This window comes from Onychomys torridus, chromosome 5, assembly GCF_903995425.1.
Source record: "Onychomys torridus chromosome 5, mOncTor1.1, whole genome shotgun sequence".
Classification (NCBI taxonomy): domain Eukaryota; kingdom Metazoa; phylum Chordata; class Mammalia; order Rodentia; family Cricetidae; genus Onychomys; species Onychomys torridus.
Genome location: NC_050447.1, coordinates 69,627,027 through 69,646,366, shown reverse-complemented (window position 1 = coordinate 69,646,366; position 19,340 = coordinate 69,627,027). Strand labels below are relative to the sequence as shown.

Here is a 19,340-nt window from a genome sequence, read left to right as displayed (position 1 = left end):
TCTTCCAGAGGACCTGAATTTGATCCTCAGCCACCCAATATGGCTGCTTACAATCATCTGTAATGCCACTCCCAGGGGATCTGATGCCCTCTTCTGGCCTCTAAGGGCAATGCACACATACATGTAGGCAAAACATGTATACACATAAAATAAAATTCTAAAAACAGTTCCAACTGTTATATTAAGCAATGCAACCAAAATGTGGGGATTTGGTTATAAGGAGGTCTGACACCAGTTGAACAGACAAACGCCTTTGTCTTAGCAGGAAGCTTACAAAGGGCAAGGAATGTTTATGGGAAATAGAACCAAACACAAGAGTCTAACAAGGAACAGAAAAGGAGGTCAGAGCCATGGGGGGGGGGGGGGACGAGTCTCATTCTCACTATGCAAATTTCTCCACAGGACCCTAGCAGCTCAGCTGCAGAGAAGACAGGCGGAACACTGATGTAGGACCTTGCATTTGCAAGGTAGATGTATCAGGCTAAGAAGGACCGAGACTGCCAGGAGAGTAACCATAGGGGCACAGGTTCTAGAAGGTGCTAGGCTGGATAAGAAGACTATGGGCAGAGGCAAGAGTGCCTTCTCAATAACCTCAAAGAATAAGCATCAGAAAAGGCAACTGGGAAGCCATCATCTAGGCTGAAGGCAGAAGCACAGAGGGGAGCACTGCAGAGTGAGGGCTGCCTGTTAGAAAGGGGGCTGTCATTTTTCACGCAGTCTCCTACAGCGGGAGCTGATCAGAAAGTCACACTATGGCTGTCCCCATGGACACTGAGGCAGCAACGTGGCCAAGTGTGAAAGGACAATTTGTTAAGTAAAGTGAGCCAGGCACGGAAAGATAAAAATGGTATGTCCTCATTTACACTTAAGAGGTTGAAATTGTACAAGTAGAAAGTACAATGGCATGTACCAGAGGCAGGGAAGGATACCAAGGGAAGAAGAGGATGGGTAAAGGAGATGGGGGCACAACTGCAAAAGAGAAATGACTTCTAACTAAGGTGGACAAAACTTAACTAGAAACTTCAAAATAGCTACTAGATTCGGTTTTGAATGTTCTCAAAACATGGAAGTAATAAATGTTTGAGGTTATGGATTTTCTAGCAACCTTAATGCAACCATTACTTTTTTGTTTTGTTTTGTTTTTTTGTTTTTTTTGGTTTTTTGTTTGTTTGTTTTTTTTGTTTTTTCGAGACAGGGTTTCTCTGTGTAGCTATGCACCTTTCCTGGAACTCGCTTTGTAGACCAAGCTGGCCTCAAACTCACAGAGATCCACATGGCTCTGCCTCCCAAGTGCTGGGATTAAAGGCATGCACCACCACTGCCCAGCCTGCAACCATTACACATGTATTGAGAAAACTCACACCATGCCCTGCCCCATAAATATGTTCAACTACTGCCAATTAGAATTTTCAGTACCTAAATCCTACCATTGGAAGAAGGGAAGCAGACTCCTTGCTCAAGAGCAGGCAGAAACGATTTCCCTTCTTTTCATGAGGTTTAATTGTTATTTGATGGCATGTCTCTTTACTTTTGTAACTTTTGCCACTCTACTTATTAGGTGGTGTGGTGGTTTGAGGGAGAATTGTCCCTCATGGGCTCATGTACCTGAGTACTCAGTCCCCAGTAGGTGGCACTGTTTGAGGAGTAAAGGAACCTTTTGGAGCTGGAGACTTGTTGGAGGAAGTATTTCACTGGAGGCTGGCTTTGAGGTTTTAGAGCCTGGCTCTCTACTTCCTTTTTCTCTCCTCCCCTCCCCTCTCCTCCCCTCCCCTCCCCTCCCTTCCCCCCCACCCTTATCTCTCTCTTTCCTGTATGTGAATGAAATGTGATCTCTCTACTTCTGAACAGCCAGGTCAGCCTCACAGTCCCAGTGCCCGCCCATCCTGCCATCAGGACTGGATCACCTCTGTAAGCTAAAAGCAGGCCCTTTCCTCTAAGATGCTTTTAGCCATATATTTCATCACAGCCACAGAAAAGTAATTAAAATAGATGCCCACAGCTGACCCAAGCCCATGTACTTATACCCAGTCTCTTGTGACACAAGCCCCATTGCCAAAATCTGACTTCACTTAGGAATCGCACATTCAAAGGTTAGAAATTAAGAGTTTTCGGATGACAAAAGAAAAGGGTTGAGACCCAGGCTGGGGTCCGGTCCTGGTTGGCTGCATGGACCACAGGCCTGGGGCAGACCCAGTCCTGTGGCATCACTTCACCTCTTATACTTAAGTGTCACCATGCCATTTTGCACTAACTACCCACCTACCTTCAAGCATGCTTTATCCTTCCTTATAATTTTTCTCAAAAGACTTTAGTAGTACCTGTGTATACTCACTTACTTATTATGCTACTTGACTACTGTCTCTTTCTCCTCCTGTTAGATAAGCTTCATAAGCATACAATGCTTATTCATTGTTATAGGCCCCCCCCCAGCTAATAATACCAGACATATTATGGGGCTCCATAAATACTTCTTGAGTGAGTGGATGGATGGATGGATGGATGGATGGATGGATGGATGGGTGAATGAATGAGACAATGTGTAACATCAAGTGCAGCTGAAGGTTACAGAATTTCGAGAAAGAGACAACTTCTCTAAGACCAGGTCTCTGGGATCATACAGTCTAGAAGGGCTTGATTAGAGTACACAGTTATTACTTTCCTCGATGATGGTACAATTCTATAATTGCAGAGAATGCCTACCAGAGCAGATCACTTCCATGAAGGGTGACAAGGTAGCCAGATGGAGGTGCTGGGGTGCAGAGGAGGGCTGCATGACAGACGCAGAGCATTAAGCCTGTGTGGCACTGTGGCACTGTGGCACATTCAGAGTGCTGTGATGCACAGAGAAAAGAGGGTTTACAAGCCTGAGCCCAGTGGAAGCTTTTTAGAAATTGGAACACTATGAGAAAACACCCTCAGTAGGAATCCATACAATGAATCTGCACGGCATGAGGAATCTGGTTGGATCACAGCAGAGCTCTGCTCCATTGAGTATGCTGTCACGTAGAATGGCAGTCCTGGAACATGGCAGACTAATGTCTAATCTAATACACTCTGAAATCTATCACGGCGCAGGTGCTCTTTGTATAAACTCCAAGTTTTCAATCTGCTAGGGAATTGGAAGCAACAACATCAGCAGTGATTCCTTCTAGACTTTTGTATTTTACAAGTCTGAGCCTGCTGACTTTCAACTATTACATGAATGCTTAAATGAAATAAATTATCTGTGCAATTTGTAAGTAAATAAATGAATGAAATCGATGCTTTATAGTCTGGGCCCATTTCTTCTCCTTATGCCCTTTGTGGTTTTGAAAAAGTAAGTCCTAGCAGTCAGATGATGCTTTTAGAAGATTCTATGGTGGTTTCTATAATGGTAAGATTTTTATCTGGGGCTGTGGGATTACAGCTTGGTGGTAAAGTATTTGCCTAACACAAGGCCATGAGTATGATCTTCAGAACACCATCCCCCCAAAGAGTTATGGCGTTTTAAAGTTGTGCATAATTTAGGATCTCATTAACTTGTCGTCAAAGATATGTGTCATGAAGAGCGGGTCAAATGGGGAATATAGTATCTTAAAAAGCACCATAAAATATATTAAAAGTAAAAAATATATTTAAGCATGATTATAAAAAGCTAAAACCTCCTACAAGACAAATGACAGTATATGTCCCAGAGGAGTTAATTCAGCACAAAAATAAAAAAACAAACACACCAGGAGTGAAGACTGGAATTCTAAAATATATGAAGTAATCATAAGTGGAACCAAACAGAGTAACATACGACAATAGGAGCCGTCAACAACACTCTTCCAACAAAGGATCACAAAAGAAAGACAGGTCCTGCCCACTGCAGACCAACTCAACTCGACAGATAGAGGAGTTCGATCCCAGCCAGCAACGGCGGAAGCACTCTTCTCTCAAGATGAAATGGGATATTCTCCAGAATGAGGCATAGGTTAGGTCACAAAGCAAGTGTTAGTGAAGTTTAAAAGGACTGAAATCCCACAAAGTATCCATTTGCCTCACAAGGGATGGGAACCAGAAATCAACAGCAAAAGGAAAAGTAGAAAATTCACAAATATAGACACTAAACAGAATACTCTCAAACAACCAGTGGACTACAGAAGAAATCATGAGGAAAACTGAGAGAAAATCTTAAATGAAAACACAGTTACCAAAATGTATGGCACAGAGCAAAAGCCATGTAAGATGCTGAGGCTGGAGAGATGGTTCCGTGGATAATGTACTTGTTGCTCTCACAGGGGACCTAGTTTGGTTCCTAGCACCCATGTAGGATGGCTCACAGCTGCCTGTAATTCCATTTCCAAGGATCCAATGTTCTCTTCTGGCCTCCATAGGGTAGGTACTACATGCACAGGGCACACAGTAGACAAACAGGCGCGCGCGCGCGCGCACACACACACACACACACACACACACACACACACAAGAATCAATTTTTAAAAAATCTTTAAAAGATGTTTATAGGGCTTAGGGATGAATATAGCTTGGTGGTACAAGACTGAGGAATTATGTTCAGCCCCAAGTCCTGAAAATAAAGAGATGTATAGCTATAAATTTGTGAATTTAAAAAGATGAAAGCATGACTATGTCCTAGAAATTTCATATAGTTGACTCTAATAACACCTGTTCAAAATTATATTGGACCACTTTGGTTTTTCTCTTTGCAACTTTTGAAGCCTTTCTATTCCAGTAGTATTTCTTCAACAGTTATCCTAGTGGGCAATTAATGAGCAGCAGTAGTCAGAAGTACCAAGTTGGCATCTGCCAAGAGTCTCCAGATACTATTGCCTACCAAGATGCCACACAGCTCCCCGCAAGCCAGCCAAGTTGAACCCCTAAAGGACAAAATTCCTCAAATATAAATGTGTATAGACAGAGTCCCTCATAGGGTCAACCTCATATAGATTCACCCCTCCACAGACTTAGCCCTTCACAGGTTCAACTCTGTTCAGGCTCAGCCACTCACAGACCAGAGTCTGTCCTCCCCCCAGGCTCCACAATAATGTCAGGAGCATAAGCCACCTCTCTTAGCCCTACACCCATCTGTCTAACTCTTAATCACCCTCCATCCAGGGGGCCTTTTCTCAGAGCACAGAGAACAATTCTGGAAGAAAGCAGTCAAAGACAGCTGCTAAAGAGGATCATCTAGGTTCTACACCATAAAACCTACTAGCTACCCACAAATACTGAGCAGAAACTACAGGCCTACTGAGTTCTTAATTAACTGTCTGTGGTGAATGAAGACAAGATTTCAGTAATTTATATGTAAATATAATAAGGTATTATATTCAGAAACACATTTTTCCCTCACTATTATGCTTGGCTACCTACTGAAGGCTTTCTATTGAGAGTGATAATTTGTGTTCTAATTAAAAATGTTTCTGGGAACACAGTGTATAAATTATGAATACAATATCCCCATGAAAGCTAACATTGGTGACCCTACCCCCCAAAACAGGGAACTGTTCAAACAGCTTCATACACAAGCCAGCACAGTAGATAAAACACATTTTCTCTTGGAAACTGCATATATTTTCATGTCCTGGGCTACTTGGGTACCAAATGAACATTCTTCAAAGAGTATGTGTTTAATTCTTAGGTTTTCAATCTCAGCAGGTATCTGGTTGTATTATACATATTTGAATGCTATCATGGCATGAAATAAATATTAGAAATATTTGCATCTCACCAAGAATAAGCATAACAAAGTAAATCACCATATTGACAAAAATCTTTCATCCATTCATAGTCATTTTTTTTAAATTACATAAGGGAAAATACAGAGTAATTGTGAATGAAATGAGATTTTTCAGGTAAAATTTTATGCTATTATTAAATAATCTTTCTTCTATGCTTTTAAAATATTTACTGAATTGTAATTAATAAGGCTTTCTAGGTAAATTGAATTATTCGCATTAATAGTACCTATAAATTTTTTGCTTAGAAAATACTATCAGAACATTATACTACACTGGTCAAGGGTACATGATGGGTTACTTGTTGCCTTAATCAAATGATTCATTCTCTCTGGTTGGTTTTTCCATGTAAAATTATAATATACAACCTCCAAAGTTTGTTGTAAAGATTAAGAAAAATAGATATATTTCTTAATCACCATTCCTTTTCTAAATGATATTAATGGAAAAATTATTTTTGATGATTTATTTCATTTTAATTATGTGTTTGTATATATGGAAGGGTATATACACATGGGTGCAGGTACCTGCAGAGGCCCAAAGATGGTGTCAGATCCTTTGAAGTTGGTGTTACAGGTATTTGTGAGCTGCCCAGTATGGGTGCTGGAAACTGAACTCAGATCCTCTGGAAGAGTAAGAAGTACTCTTTACCACTTAACCATCTGTTTAGCCCTCGAACAAATATTTAAAAAGTGAAAGATTTGTATGATCTGAAGAGAAACCTGAGTACAGAACAAATATTTATGATGTGTTCCACACAGTGTACAAGTACCATTCTCACAGGCAACAAAGTAGAAGTTAACTTTTCTGAGGGTGAAAAGTGTTAAAAAGAGAAATAATGTTGGGGGAAGAGATGGGGAATAAACATGTCTACAGAAGGAATTGAGGGAGGGAATTTATACAAATGAACTAGGGAAATATCTTTTAAAAATGGCATCTAGCGGAAATCCCAGCATTCCCTGAATTCCATGAGAGCATTAAGAGATGTAAATGAAGGCCAGTGAGATGGCTCAGTTGGTAAAAGGGCTTGCCACCAAGCCTGATGACCCAGTTGAAACCACTGGCCTCACAGAGTGGAAGGAGACAGATGACTCCTGAAAGTTGTCCTCTGACTTCCACATGTAATGTGTGTGCACACAAAATAAGTAAAGATAGATGATAGATGGATGGATGGATGGATGGATGGATGGATGGATGGATGGATGGATAGATAGATAGATAGATAGATAGATAGATAGATAGATAGATAGATAGATATGATGGATGGATGGATGGATGGATGGATGGATGGATGGAAGGACAGACAGATAATCTCCACTTGTGACAAAGTCATGGTAGTGGTACAAGCTTAGCTTGCTTGAAGAAAAATCACCGATCTGGTCTGGATGCAGCTGAATGAAAGAGTAAGTGAGAGGTGGGACAAGAGGTCAGGGGCTTATAGTGTTTCAGGGCTGATACAGTCCTGGAGGCTGCTGTAAAGTCATTGTAAAGACAAAGACAATGAAAACTTGGGCTAGAAGTCTTCATCAAGAGTCTGGCTAGCACACTGTGGTAGTTTGAATATAACTGGCCTCCATAAGCTCATAGTGAGTGGTACTATTAGGAGGTATGGCTTTATGGAGTAGATAAGGCCTTGTTGGAGGAAGTGGGTCACTGTGGAGATGGGCTTTGAGGTCTCATATATACTCAAGCCATGTCCAGTGTCTAGTTCACTTCCTGTTGCCTTTGGATAAAGATGTAGAACTCTCAGCTCCTTCTTCAGCACCATGTCTGTCTGTATGCCACCATGTCTCCCACCATGATAATAATGATAATGAACCTCGAACTATAGGTCACTCCAATGAAATGTTTTCCTTTCTAAGAGTTGCCTTGGTCATGGTGTCTCTTCGCAGTAATAGAAAGCCTAACTATGACACACACTAAGATAGCAGTACAGTAGTAAGGTTGGGGAAAGAAAGTCAAGTCTCTTGGGCCTGGGCAATAGCTATGATATTATGTTGTTGGTAATATTGAGTGAGTAAGTTTGTTGGGTGAGAAAGATGAATGTAGTATGATTCCAGGTTTTGAGTCCAAGAAATTGGAAGAAGGAGGCTGCCATTTACTAAGATGAGACAGACACCAGGATAATCAGATTTTGTGGAAAATTTCAATGGTACTTATCATGTAGTAAAGTGAAACTACTGAGTAGTTCTAGGCTGGAGAGAGAGATTCGGGAGGTACCCATGTATGGAACCTAAAGCCGTACTGGAAAGGCAGTAAAGCACAACAGCAATACAATCTGTTTCTTTTTCTACAAAAGTACTTCCAACATACTTCTAATATATTCTTTTATTTGTTTAGGTGTATACATAAGTGTGCAAATATGTATATGTGTCTATGAGTATGTGTGTGTGCTTGCCATGATGCTTGTGTCAAGGTCAGAGGAAAATCTCTGATGTTGGGTCTTGCCTTCCATTTTGAGGCAGGTATATGCCAGAATATCTGAGCTACAAGAATTCTCCTGTGTTGCAGAACATTATTTTAAAATGTGCTACATTTGTTTGTGCTGTGAAACATTTGTTTAATGATGCAAAGATTTATTGCATTCTTTTAGGTTGCATTTGTTTAACTCTGTGAAGCTGTATTACTTGCCTGTCTAAAACACCTGATGGCCTAATAAAGAGCTGAATGGCCAATAGTGAGGCAGGAAAAAGGATAGGTGGGACTGGCAGGCAGAGAGAATAAATAGAAGGAGAAATCTGGGACGAAAAAGGAGAAGAGCAAGACAAAGGAAGAGGATGACAAGGGCCAGCCACCCAGCCACCCAGCCACCCAGCCAGCTATGGAGTAAGAGTGAAAGTAACATTTACAGAAGTAAGAAAAGGGAAAAGTCCAGAAGCAAAAGGTAGATGGGATAATTCAAAGTTAAGAAAAGCTGGCAAGAAATAAGCCAAGCCAAGGCCAGGCATTTATAATTAAGAATAAGCCTCTGTGTGTGATTTATTTGGGAGCTGGGTGGCAGGCCCCCAGAAGAAAAAGATCAAAAACAACCAACAACATTTTGGCATTCCAATGTGGGGCTAAAGTAAAAGGAAATCCAACTACACTCCTTCCTGTCTTCATCTCTCATGTTGCAGTAGGAACACTAGGATTATAGATGTATGCTGTTGTATCTAGCCTTATGTGGGTTTGAGGAATATGAACACAGGTCCTCATGCTTGCATGGCAATCACTTTGCCCACAGTACCATCTCTGCAGCCTTTAAATGTATACTTTATTGTGTCATCTTGCAACTTATTCAACCCACTATCGATATGAAGGGGGAAAAGTGAGGGGGGTGGCCTTTTATCATTTCCAAATACAGGACTGAGAGTCTACAACCAAAGACAGATGAGAAATAAACTTAAACTGACTTTTCATCTATAAATTATATCAGTGTGATCTCAGTCTCTTACTATCTATAGAAGATTATCCCCTAAATAGCATTCTCAACAAATATATTTGTCAAAAACATAAATAAAATGTACATAAATATACCCTAAGCAATTGATCTTTCCTGTAGCAACATAGGGACAAATACACCCCACCCTCAGGACTGAGATAGCAATTATAAAAGCAATAGGGTTAGAGTGCTGCAGAGCCTCGGTACTGAGGGTGACGTTTCCTAGGAAACTAAAACCCTCTCTGGCACAAATGTGAAATCCAGTACTCCCAGATGTTGTATTCTAAATCCTACATATTCAGAAATCAAGAACTTTTCAAGTGAGTCAAAAATGAAGGCAAACACAAACCAGCAAACAAAACCAAAAGAACAAAACCATTTCCCACTGATCCAGACCCAAAAACTTACACACTGCAGGCTTCAGGAGTAAAATGCTATCAGCCCTTGGCAAATAAAACCAAATCCAATGACGAAATAATCACACAGCCTACAAAATCCCCAAAGCAAGTCGAAATCTTTCCACTAGTACTGTATTCGGATATAGCCAGGGGTTCTGTCATTGCTTTTCTTCTTACTTTTTGTCACTACTTTAAAAACATGTCATTAGATCATGGAAGAGAGGGAAGATCAGGGTTGTTTTATATGAATTTACAAAATATATGCCAAAAGCTATTTCAAAGACATATAATATTACCTTAAAATATACTTGATAATAAAACTAAATTACTAAGGTTTTGCTACCTAGAATTTGTTTGGGAATTCGCAAGAGTCAGTGCAGAAAAGACTAAAAACAAAACATGAAATAACTACTTGACCTACCAGGGGGATCACTTATAAAAGTTCATTGTCTTTTACTCACTAGGGAAAAAACTAGAATAATGGAATAACATCCAGTTACAATAGAACCAATAAAACGAAATATTTCAGATTAAACTGAGCAAAGACATTAACGGCCCACATGCTGAAAACTGTAAAATGTAGACTAAGTTAAATAAAAGACCTAAATAGAGAAACAAGTTGTGTTTATGAATTAAAGCTCAAATTCAAGTTGTCAATTGTTCTCAAATTTGTATTTAGATTCCATGCATTTCCACACAAGATTTCTACAAACAACTCCCAAAACTTGTTGTAAAATTTTATATGAACAATCTGTTTTTAGAATGCCAAAGTCATTTTATAAAATAATAAATGATAAAAGGGCATTATAATGTAATTAGGGATAAAGTACACCTAGTTCTAAGATGTCCTTTAGAGCCGTTATATTATATAATATTGACACAAGGACAGATACAGAGAAGAGAATTGATCAAGTAATATTATTTGTGTGTGTGTGTGTGTGTGTGTGTGTGTGTGTATGTGTGTGTGTTTTACATGTGCAATAGCACACTTGTGGAGTTCAGAAAACAACTTGTGAGGTTGGTTCTCTCTTTCTACCATGTATGACCTAAGGATTGAACTCAGGTCGTCAGGCTTGGCAGTAAGCACTTAACCTGCTGAGCCATCTTGCTGGCCCAGGCAACTGACTTTTGACAAAGCTGCCAAAGCAGTTGAGAAAATTAAAGTTTTCTTCAGCAAAGGCACTGAATGTAGGCTATCCCTATGAGTGAATTAAGTGAGACACAAATGAGTACATACTATATTACTCCATTTCTATATTTTAAAATAAAAAACTCTCGTGAAAGTTAAATCTTGATTGGACCATGGCTTAGTAAAGGAGGAGTTGAAAGAGACACAAGAAAAGGAATCTTTTAGGGGAGGATCAGAAATAGTGGTGTTATGTTCATCCCTGAGACATCCAGTTTAATTAAATGCAATATATTCTGTGTGATTTACATTTCAATAAAACTGACTCCTAAAAGAGTAATGAAAACCAAAGAATCATGAATGGGTACAAGTTAACATGTTGTAACTAGCATATCCAGTGTTGAACTGTGCAGACACACAGCCTTGTTCTTTAGGTAATTCAAACATCCATCACATTTAGATCAGGATGCTGTGCTGGATTTCCCTAACACATTGACCCAGTGCTCCCAGCAAAGATAGGCTGGTTCCTGCCCAATTCCTCTCTGAGATACTAAGAAGTCTCCATAAGTGTGGTCATGTTAATGATACTTCCCCTAGCAGCCACCAAGAGAAGATGTTCTCAACTGAGAAACACAGAGTGGGACTGGGATGTCTGTGTCTATCCAGGTTTGGTCTACAATTGGGTCTGTTCTTGGGCTGACTCCTCTTTACATATGCTTCTGCTGCTAAGAAGCAAAACTGAGGTCTATTTGGACTTCCTCTCATTAAAATCTGAAGAGCATCTGCAGAGACATTCTGATGAAATGATACAGATGTCCACAAAGAAACCTGCACATACCGAGGATCTGTTCTTCATGACCATTTCTCACATATTCCCTACCCCATCTCTAAAGTAAACATTGCCATCTTCTTCTTTGCCCATCATAGAAACTGTTCCTCAGTGAGGCCTGGCTATTTGCCCAAATTCATCCAACTAGTCAGTGGCACAGATGAGATTTCCATCTCTGGGGTACTTAAAGTGATATGTGGTATATTTCTATACATACAAACCTGGAGTAAATAAATGCAAAGACCTTGGGGTTCTAGCTCTGGTGTTAGTAATTTTGCATTACTACTAATAAAAAAAGCCATGCAGTTCAATACACAGATGACATTTTTATGGGGCTTTTGCTCATCACCAAAATGTTATATTCTTCCTACTAGGCAATCAATATTTGAAAATGACTCATTTATATCTTTAGAGAAGAGACACTGTACAAAACAAAGTCAGAAGCATTTTTAGTGACTGTCTCTAAATCTAGTTAGGAAAGAAAAAAACAGAAATGTGCAGTATCTACAACTAACAAAAGAGCAGAGAACTAAGAAAGATTCCTGGGTAGCTGGGCAGTTCCCACTACACTAAGCAATGAAACAGCTGCTTAGCCTGACTTACTGTCGATGTCAAAGAAAATCAGACACACTTCCAACTGGGACATTTCTAACTTATTTATCTAAAATACTACCACCATGAAAATATTTTAAAAGTAATGAAATAACAAAAAAAAATGAACTGATGGGACATTTCTTTGTATCAAAATGGTCACTAGGAGATAAAGTTATGCAAACATCCACAAGGAAGAGGAAACATGAAAACCCATTCCCTAGCCTAACCTAACCACCACTTCTTCTGCACATCCTTGGCAAGTCAAAGTCTGAACCTCATTAATAAATTCATTGTTTCTGGTTGACCTTCAACAACAATCCTCACAGTCTCAGGACTCAATAATGTGGTGTCCCAGCATCTACTTCTTCAGGTCATGGAGATGGCCTAGCATTCTGAGAGATTCCTAATATTTAATTCTAGTAAATGCAGAAATCACACACTTCAAGTGAAGATTTATGTAGTGAGTAAGATAATTTCACCTTAAATTAAAAAAAAAATGTGCTGTAAGTCATCTCTATCTGATATTCTCACTTCCTCCCTGTCTTGGAAATCCTATGTGTTCATGGATTATAGGGACAACTCAATGGAGGTGGCAATGTCACCATCTGACTCGAGAAATATTTTCCTTTTCTGTGTCTGTCATGAATCCCCAGTTCAGTCACAAACGAGTGTGACCATCCACCAAAGGGAGAGAAGGGACAGAGTGCATCCCTGGAAATGAAGATGGGGTGGGAGTCTGTCCTAGAGATGACAGCGATGTGTTCCTCATACTCGGCTCACTGAAGTGTCTTTAGTTTTTGGCCCCAGCACATGAGACAGCCATAGAGGCACAGTGCAATAGGAGCATGGAGCCCAACTGTGAGATTCAACAGCCACAGAACAGGCCTGCTCAGGTCTGAAGATGCCTGGGCGGATGGCCTGTATGGGGATGATCCTTGCTCTCCAGTGCCCTACAGACTCATCATTTCGTGTCGCCTCACATGGCTCACAGCATCCATTTGTTTAGGTACTGGCAATCATACCTCTCAACATTCATCAAAACAAGGTACTTACAGTTGCATGACCAAGTACAGGTGATTCGGGCTCTCATAGATATCTTCCAGGGCAACAATGTTTTCATGTTTAATCCTAAAAGTAAAAAAGAAAGTACACACACAATGGTAAGGACAATTATACTTGAAAAAACAGTCATGACAGTGCCGGAGACAATGTATAAGATGGCTGACGTGCTGCAAGCAGAGACTGGAGAAAAGGAGACCCGAGATTGTGGACCATCAACCCTCTGTGTGTTCCCCACCAGATTTTCTGCCTAGCATGCATCTAGAGGACCAAGGCAGAAATGTCTACGTGTCCCAAGGTCATGCTTTATAGCATGCACATGTCATGTCCTCCTCCATATAAATACTTCTTGTAATATTAGTCTTTTTCTTCAATCTGATCTTCATGTTCTGTGTTCCTAGATCAATGGTAATTTCTGTGATACAGGAAAGGGAGTAAATTTTCACAAGAAATTATATAGAGATGATCACCCAGGCTGGGGTTAAGGCAGGTCATGGGAAAAAAAATCTACAGCTGAGGAAGCTTTTCAGGCTTAGATAAACTGTACCAAATGTGTGGTCAACTATAGCACATGGCATGATATGAATCAACACACTGGACTCAAATTGGCCATGATGAATAATTCAGTTTCTGAGGTATTCCAAGGGCATTGTGTAAAACTTGAGACCCTAAGCAGTATTGGCTAAAGACTGTGGATGGAGTAACATATAGATGGGATGACAAACTAGAAGTGTGGGAACCTAGAATAGGAGAAAAATGGTGGCCTCCACCAAGAAAGGGAGATGACAACTTTAATCCAGACATTTTTTTATTCCTCCTGAAGGAGTGTGGAGACAATGTGGCAATGGTTGGAGTGATTGCTGCAAGTTTTATTGAGTTCCTAGATTGAAAAGAGCTGCCAGGAAAGGTGAGCTTCCTTTTATGGAAGCTCTATAAATAGGATCAGGTCTCCCTTGGAATTGTTGGAATATAGAAGGACAGAAGTTGCTGACTTGCAGGGACAGATTTGTGGCCCACCAGTCATGGGGCTTAGTGTTAGCAGAGGGCTGAGGAGGAACTTAGGTGGCTACAGGGGTCTTGAGGTCGGAGCAGGCTGTGTGAGAAGGAAATGACTGTCTGGTACATTGACCACTGTTCTTATTTTTACCTTTTTTGTGAAATTGCATGTTGCTAGCCTCTGGGTCAAGTGCTCAGAAGATTGTATAATCATTAATAATAAAAATAGATTATGTTTGCTTTGGTGTTAAGTTTGGGATAGTTCCTGTGTTTAGTAAAAGATGATGAAGAATATATTGGTGATTTTCTAAGAATAATCTTTAGAATCATGAGAACATTTTGTATTGGGTGATTTCCCCTTTTCTTTCTGTTTCCCCTTGCTTATGATAATAAAAGACTGAGGTCACCAGGGCAAAAGCAGAAGCTAAGGAAGCTGTAGCAAAGAAGCTACTCAGCAGCTGCAGAAGCCCGAAGTGACCTGTCACCTTGCATGAGCATTGTCTTTGAGACGTTACTGCGCCTTCCAGGTATCCCATTCTTCAGACCCCTGAAACTGCTGAGGCTGGTCCCCGGCATTACAAGGAAAAAAATGACAGATAGAATCCTAGTTCCTTAATATGACATTGAAGACTCACCACCACATTGTTCCAAACCTATTTCTCAACTTATTACTCCCTCAATCCCTTCTCTCCATCATTCCTAAGGCTTTAGAAGCCCACAGTTAGTAACACTGGACTGAATGCTGTGGCTGAACATGTATGCCATGGACCAAATCTCTCCATACTGTATTTTCTCACCATAGCTGCACATCAAATGGCTGAACATCTTGAGCAGCGCACAACTTCTTCCTGCTATCTCAATGCAGGAACTGCAGACTAGTCTAAAGAGCCACCCATGTATGGGTCCATCCCTACTGACAGCTAGTATATACCCCAGGGAACAGTTTCATGGTCATGTTCATGAATCCAGTACAGGCAAAGGAAAACCAGCCTGACCACCCTCACTGGAGTTCACAATTATCCCATCAGGAAATTCAGTTTCCCAAGTGAACTAACTAGTGGGTAGGCAAGCTAATTTCATCTCAAATTTTAAAAACAATACATGTTCAAGTCATGTCTGAATCTGGATAGTCAGATTTCTTATTTCCTCTTCCTTCTGATATCCCCTGGTATTAGTGAATTACAAGGACAATCTCATGACCAAGGCTGATCAAAATAAGTTCTCAACCAGCAACCCTTGAATCTTCTGGGAGTTTGGCATAAATGCAAATTCTCAGGCTTTGATTGGATAATACAAAACCAGAGTGGAGTCCAGCAATCTGCATTTTAAGAGTCGCCAGACAGTGTATATACAAAAAGAAACAATGGGATTAGATCAGGAATTTTCAAACTTCAGTGCATAAATGCATCCCCTGGGGAATCTGGTGACAAGGCAGATATTGATTTAGTGGGTCCAGGGAAGGGACTTAGCATCTGTATTTCTCACCAAGATGCAGATGCTGCTGGCTAGAGACCACACCGAGCATCAACGTCTCCAACCAACAAAGGCAGCCCAAGAAGGAAGCAGATTCCTTCTAGCTCTTAGAGCTATCCACAAATAGCAGTTTCTGATCAGAATGTCAAGCTCAATTTTTATTTAATGCATATGAAAAAGAACTATTTCATTCCTCGATGAGCTAATTAGCTCTTACCACATGCCTTTTGCTGACATCCTTGATAAACCATTTAAAGACAAGATAGAACATGCGAAATCTTGTGAGCCCCTTGAAAGTGGATTCACGCGACTCACTTGTTTCCCCTCTTGTGCCTATAACAGGCCTGTTTAATAAACATTTGCTGAGTGAATGGATGGGTGATATTTAAAGGTCATTGCCACTAAGCAACAAGATACAACATTCCATATGTAGTTTGTGAAAAATGGAGGGATTGTTTCCCCAAGTATCAGATGGCTTCCTCTGCAAAAAGAAAGCTAAATAAAAGGTAGACTAGACAAGAGGGTTCTCTTGATTAGAGTTGGAAGAAGAGAAGATAATTAGCAAAGAGTGGCAATGCTTTGCTTTTATTTCTGCAGCTCTTAATAGTTAATGTGGTTGTTTGTGGGAGCTAAAAATAATTACATTAAATTCACATTTCACTGGCCACCCGTGCAGGGTGCCTACTTATCTGTCAGTAATAGTTACTGTAAAGTGAAGCAAAATCATATCAGCAATGAGTTATAGCACTATATTAAATAAGTCATGCCACCAAAGAAACAACCAGAGCTTAAACAGAGACAGCCAAGATCTTAGATATTTGTGGAATTGTCGTTATTGACTATACATGAGGGAATATGATCAATGACAATGTGTATTGTGTATATTTCTTCCTCTATAAGAGCATAAATATTTCCACTTAGTCACATTAATTTGGGCTGTCAGGGTCTAGATTTATAGGAAATTGAGATGAATGGGGCCACATGGAGGGCTACTAAAAAAAAGAATGGAGTCACAGTACCCTCAAACTCTAGAAAATAACACACGCTTTTAAAAGTATAAATACATTCCAGACATTGTAGTGTTGCTCATATGTAGTATAAGAGTCCCTGGGACTCTTATGTTTTGATGTACTGAATCTTATCACACCTGGGCTTAGAAATTGGCACCTATGGTCCTGGCAATCTTTGGAAATTGAACCAAGAAAGCTGTTTGGGCCCAAGAATTTAGTCATTCAACAGTTAATAACCATTTCACTGTATACAAAGACTCAGCTGTGTACAAAGCATTAGCCTAGCCAAAAAGACAAGCTGTAATAAAGGCCACATTGCCTAACTTGGGTGTACAGGACGGAGAACCTGCTATGTCTTAATTGAGTGCTGACAGGAGATTAATTTTCGTATCCATTGGAGCATTCCAGAGAGGAGCCACAGATGTTAGGGCAACCCAAAATGAAACGGCTGAGAAGACATTACTTTATGAACACTCCCTCTCAACTAGTGTTTCAATGAGTCAAGCAACTGAGTAATTTGTCCCTCACTGGGTTTCTGTTACATATCTGGAAGAATACAAGAAAGAAAAAAAAAAAGGTTTTATCTTCAAAAAGCTTGTCTTAATGGAGCAAACCATGAACAATTAGGTATTAAAACACCAACCTCTAGAATTGTATTTAAGGTCACAGAAATCTGGGTCCTGGGTGGGCCAGAGCTATGACAAAGATCTCAAGAAAATGATGGGGCTGCGTTGCGATGGTTAATGCTTGAATAAGCATACTTGAGTGATTTCAAATACATCCTAAAATGGCCTCTTCAATGTCTCTTAAGAAAAGTGGTTTAATTAACTTGGAGCTGTTAGAACATGGTAAAAGAAATCATTCTGGCCTCCTACAACTGCTTTTAATCACTTACTCCCCCTCCAGACTCCTTATAATAGAGACAGACTAAACTTACCAGTTTAAAATTTATATATTACCTTTCCAAAACACCAGATAAATATTAATCCATTTCTTAAGCAAGGGCAGGGTCTGTGCCACAAATGCCAACCACAACTTCTTCCCCTTACTCACTCAGCAGATACCTGCTGGGAGCCTACCACGTGCCAGGCACAGTCACTGGCATTAGGAATTTAGTGGTGGACAAGACAGTTTGGGTGTCTCAGCCCCAGGGAGCACACATAGGCTACAGCTAAGAAGCCTTCCCAGGGAGGCTAGAAATTAGCATTCATTAATCATTACCTTTGGGAGCCATAGAGATGAAACCTCAGTGTCTCCCTGCAGACTGGTAAGCCTCATAATGCCTCCTTCTAGCCTTTTCTTTTTGTCCATGATCCGTTCTCCATCAACTATCTCCCAATAGAGTTGCTATGTCTCTTACCACTCTGCTGGCATTCATTTGACCAGACTGTTTCTCAAGCAAAAGTAATGACCCAAGTGTGAAACACAGTTATCAAAGGCAAGGCATTAAAGAACAGGGAAACCATTACTCAACATGAGCTAGGCATTATACATACGCACATACATAGTAATGTAAGGTTCTTGTTTTCATCAGCTGAGAGAGTGTTCACACACAAGAAGGTAAGTTCTATGTAGGTAGGGAATCTTAATGATTTCCGTCACTACTGTCTCCCTAGTACCAAAGAAGGGTGTGACTGAGAATATTTATTAGACATTTATTGAATGAATGAATGAGTGAGTGAGTGAATGGAAATTAGCTCAAGAGTCCATTAAGTACCTACTCATTTTTACTTGTATTTTTACCAAATCAGATTTCCTTTCTTATGCAGGCTTGCTCTTTTGAAGTTCAAGTTTTTACCTTTCACATTTTTGTTTGTTTTGTTAATGTTGCCATAGTTTGGGCACCTCTGGGGATTGAACCTAGTACCCTGAGCATGGCAAGCCATCAATCTGAGCAATATCTCTACCCCTAAGCTTTGTTGAATGAAGCCTTTTTAGGATCCATGCAGTGCTTAAGATGACCACAGTATTCTAAATCTTGCTTCACTCATCTACTGTATTTATTACTCTTCCCAACGTTGGTCCATTTGCTTATTGGGAATGAACCCACACAGTGCTCTTTTTGAAATTCCTACTCAAAACTTTAAAAAGAAAAGTTGTATTCCATAAGAACCCCCCCTCAAGACGACCAACATTGATCAACTAGCTTTGATTGCCATTTAATTGCAAATTCCAGAGTACTATCATTGAGCCCAAATTTTGCCATTTATTCATGAGACAATCAGAAACTTTTCTGGACTGACATTTTTCCACGCCACACAAGACTATTTAAAAGATAAATGGGGTGTTTTGGAAGATTCATTCTTAGTAAACCCACGTTAGCTCCTAGCAACCACTACAGTCTTTACTAAATGATCACAAACCATCTGTTTAATTTCCTATTCCAGAAAGTTACCGTGCACTGAGGTCCAGCTTCTCAGTCTGTAGATCTCAGCTTCTACCATTTTATCTTTACAAAACTTGACAATGTCTCTCATATTGTTTTCCTAACATCTCAGCTGTGATTCTCCTGTAATAAGGGAAAAATCCTTAGTCCCCTGGGACATAACAAACCCAAACTCAGCAATGAACCTGTTTCACCGTTTTCTTCTGAGCCCACTCACAACGCTGTTTTATTACAGCATTTGTTAAGCTTCAAGTATGTGTCAACTTTGTGCATTGGTTTTTGGTGGAGCTGAGAATTGAACTACAATTCACTTACACCACCAGGCCTT

The 19,340-nt window shown here is 40.1% G+C and overlaps 1 protein-coding gene across 4 annotated transcripts in view; it reads right to left on the bottom strand.

The window, feature by feature from the left end:
- The window catches only part of Camk1d (calcium/calmodulin dependent protein kinase ID), a 401,898-nt gene that overhangs the window by 128,045 nt on the left and 254,513 nt on the right, over window positions 1-19,340 (bottom strand). For all 4 annotated transcript variants that reach the window (XM_036187629.1, XM_036187632.1, XM_036187631.1 and 1 more), the window contains exon 3: window positions 13,142-13,216. In XM_036187629.1, the coding sequence (XP_036043522.1) occupies window positions 13,142-13,216 (75 nt within the window). The remainder of the gene's footprint in view (window positions 1-13,141; window positions 13,217-19,340) is intronic.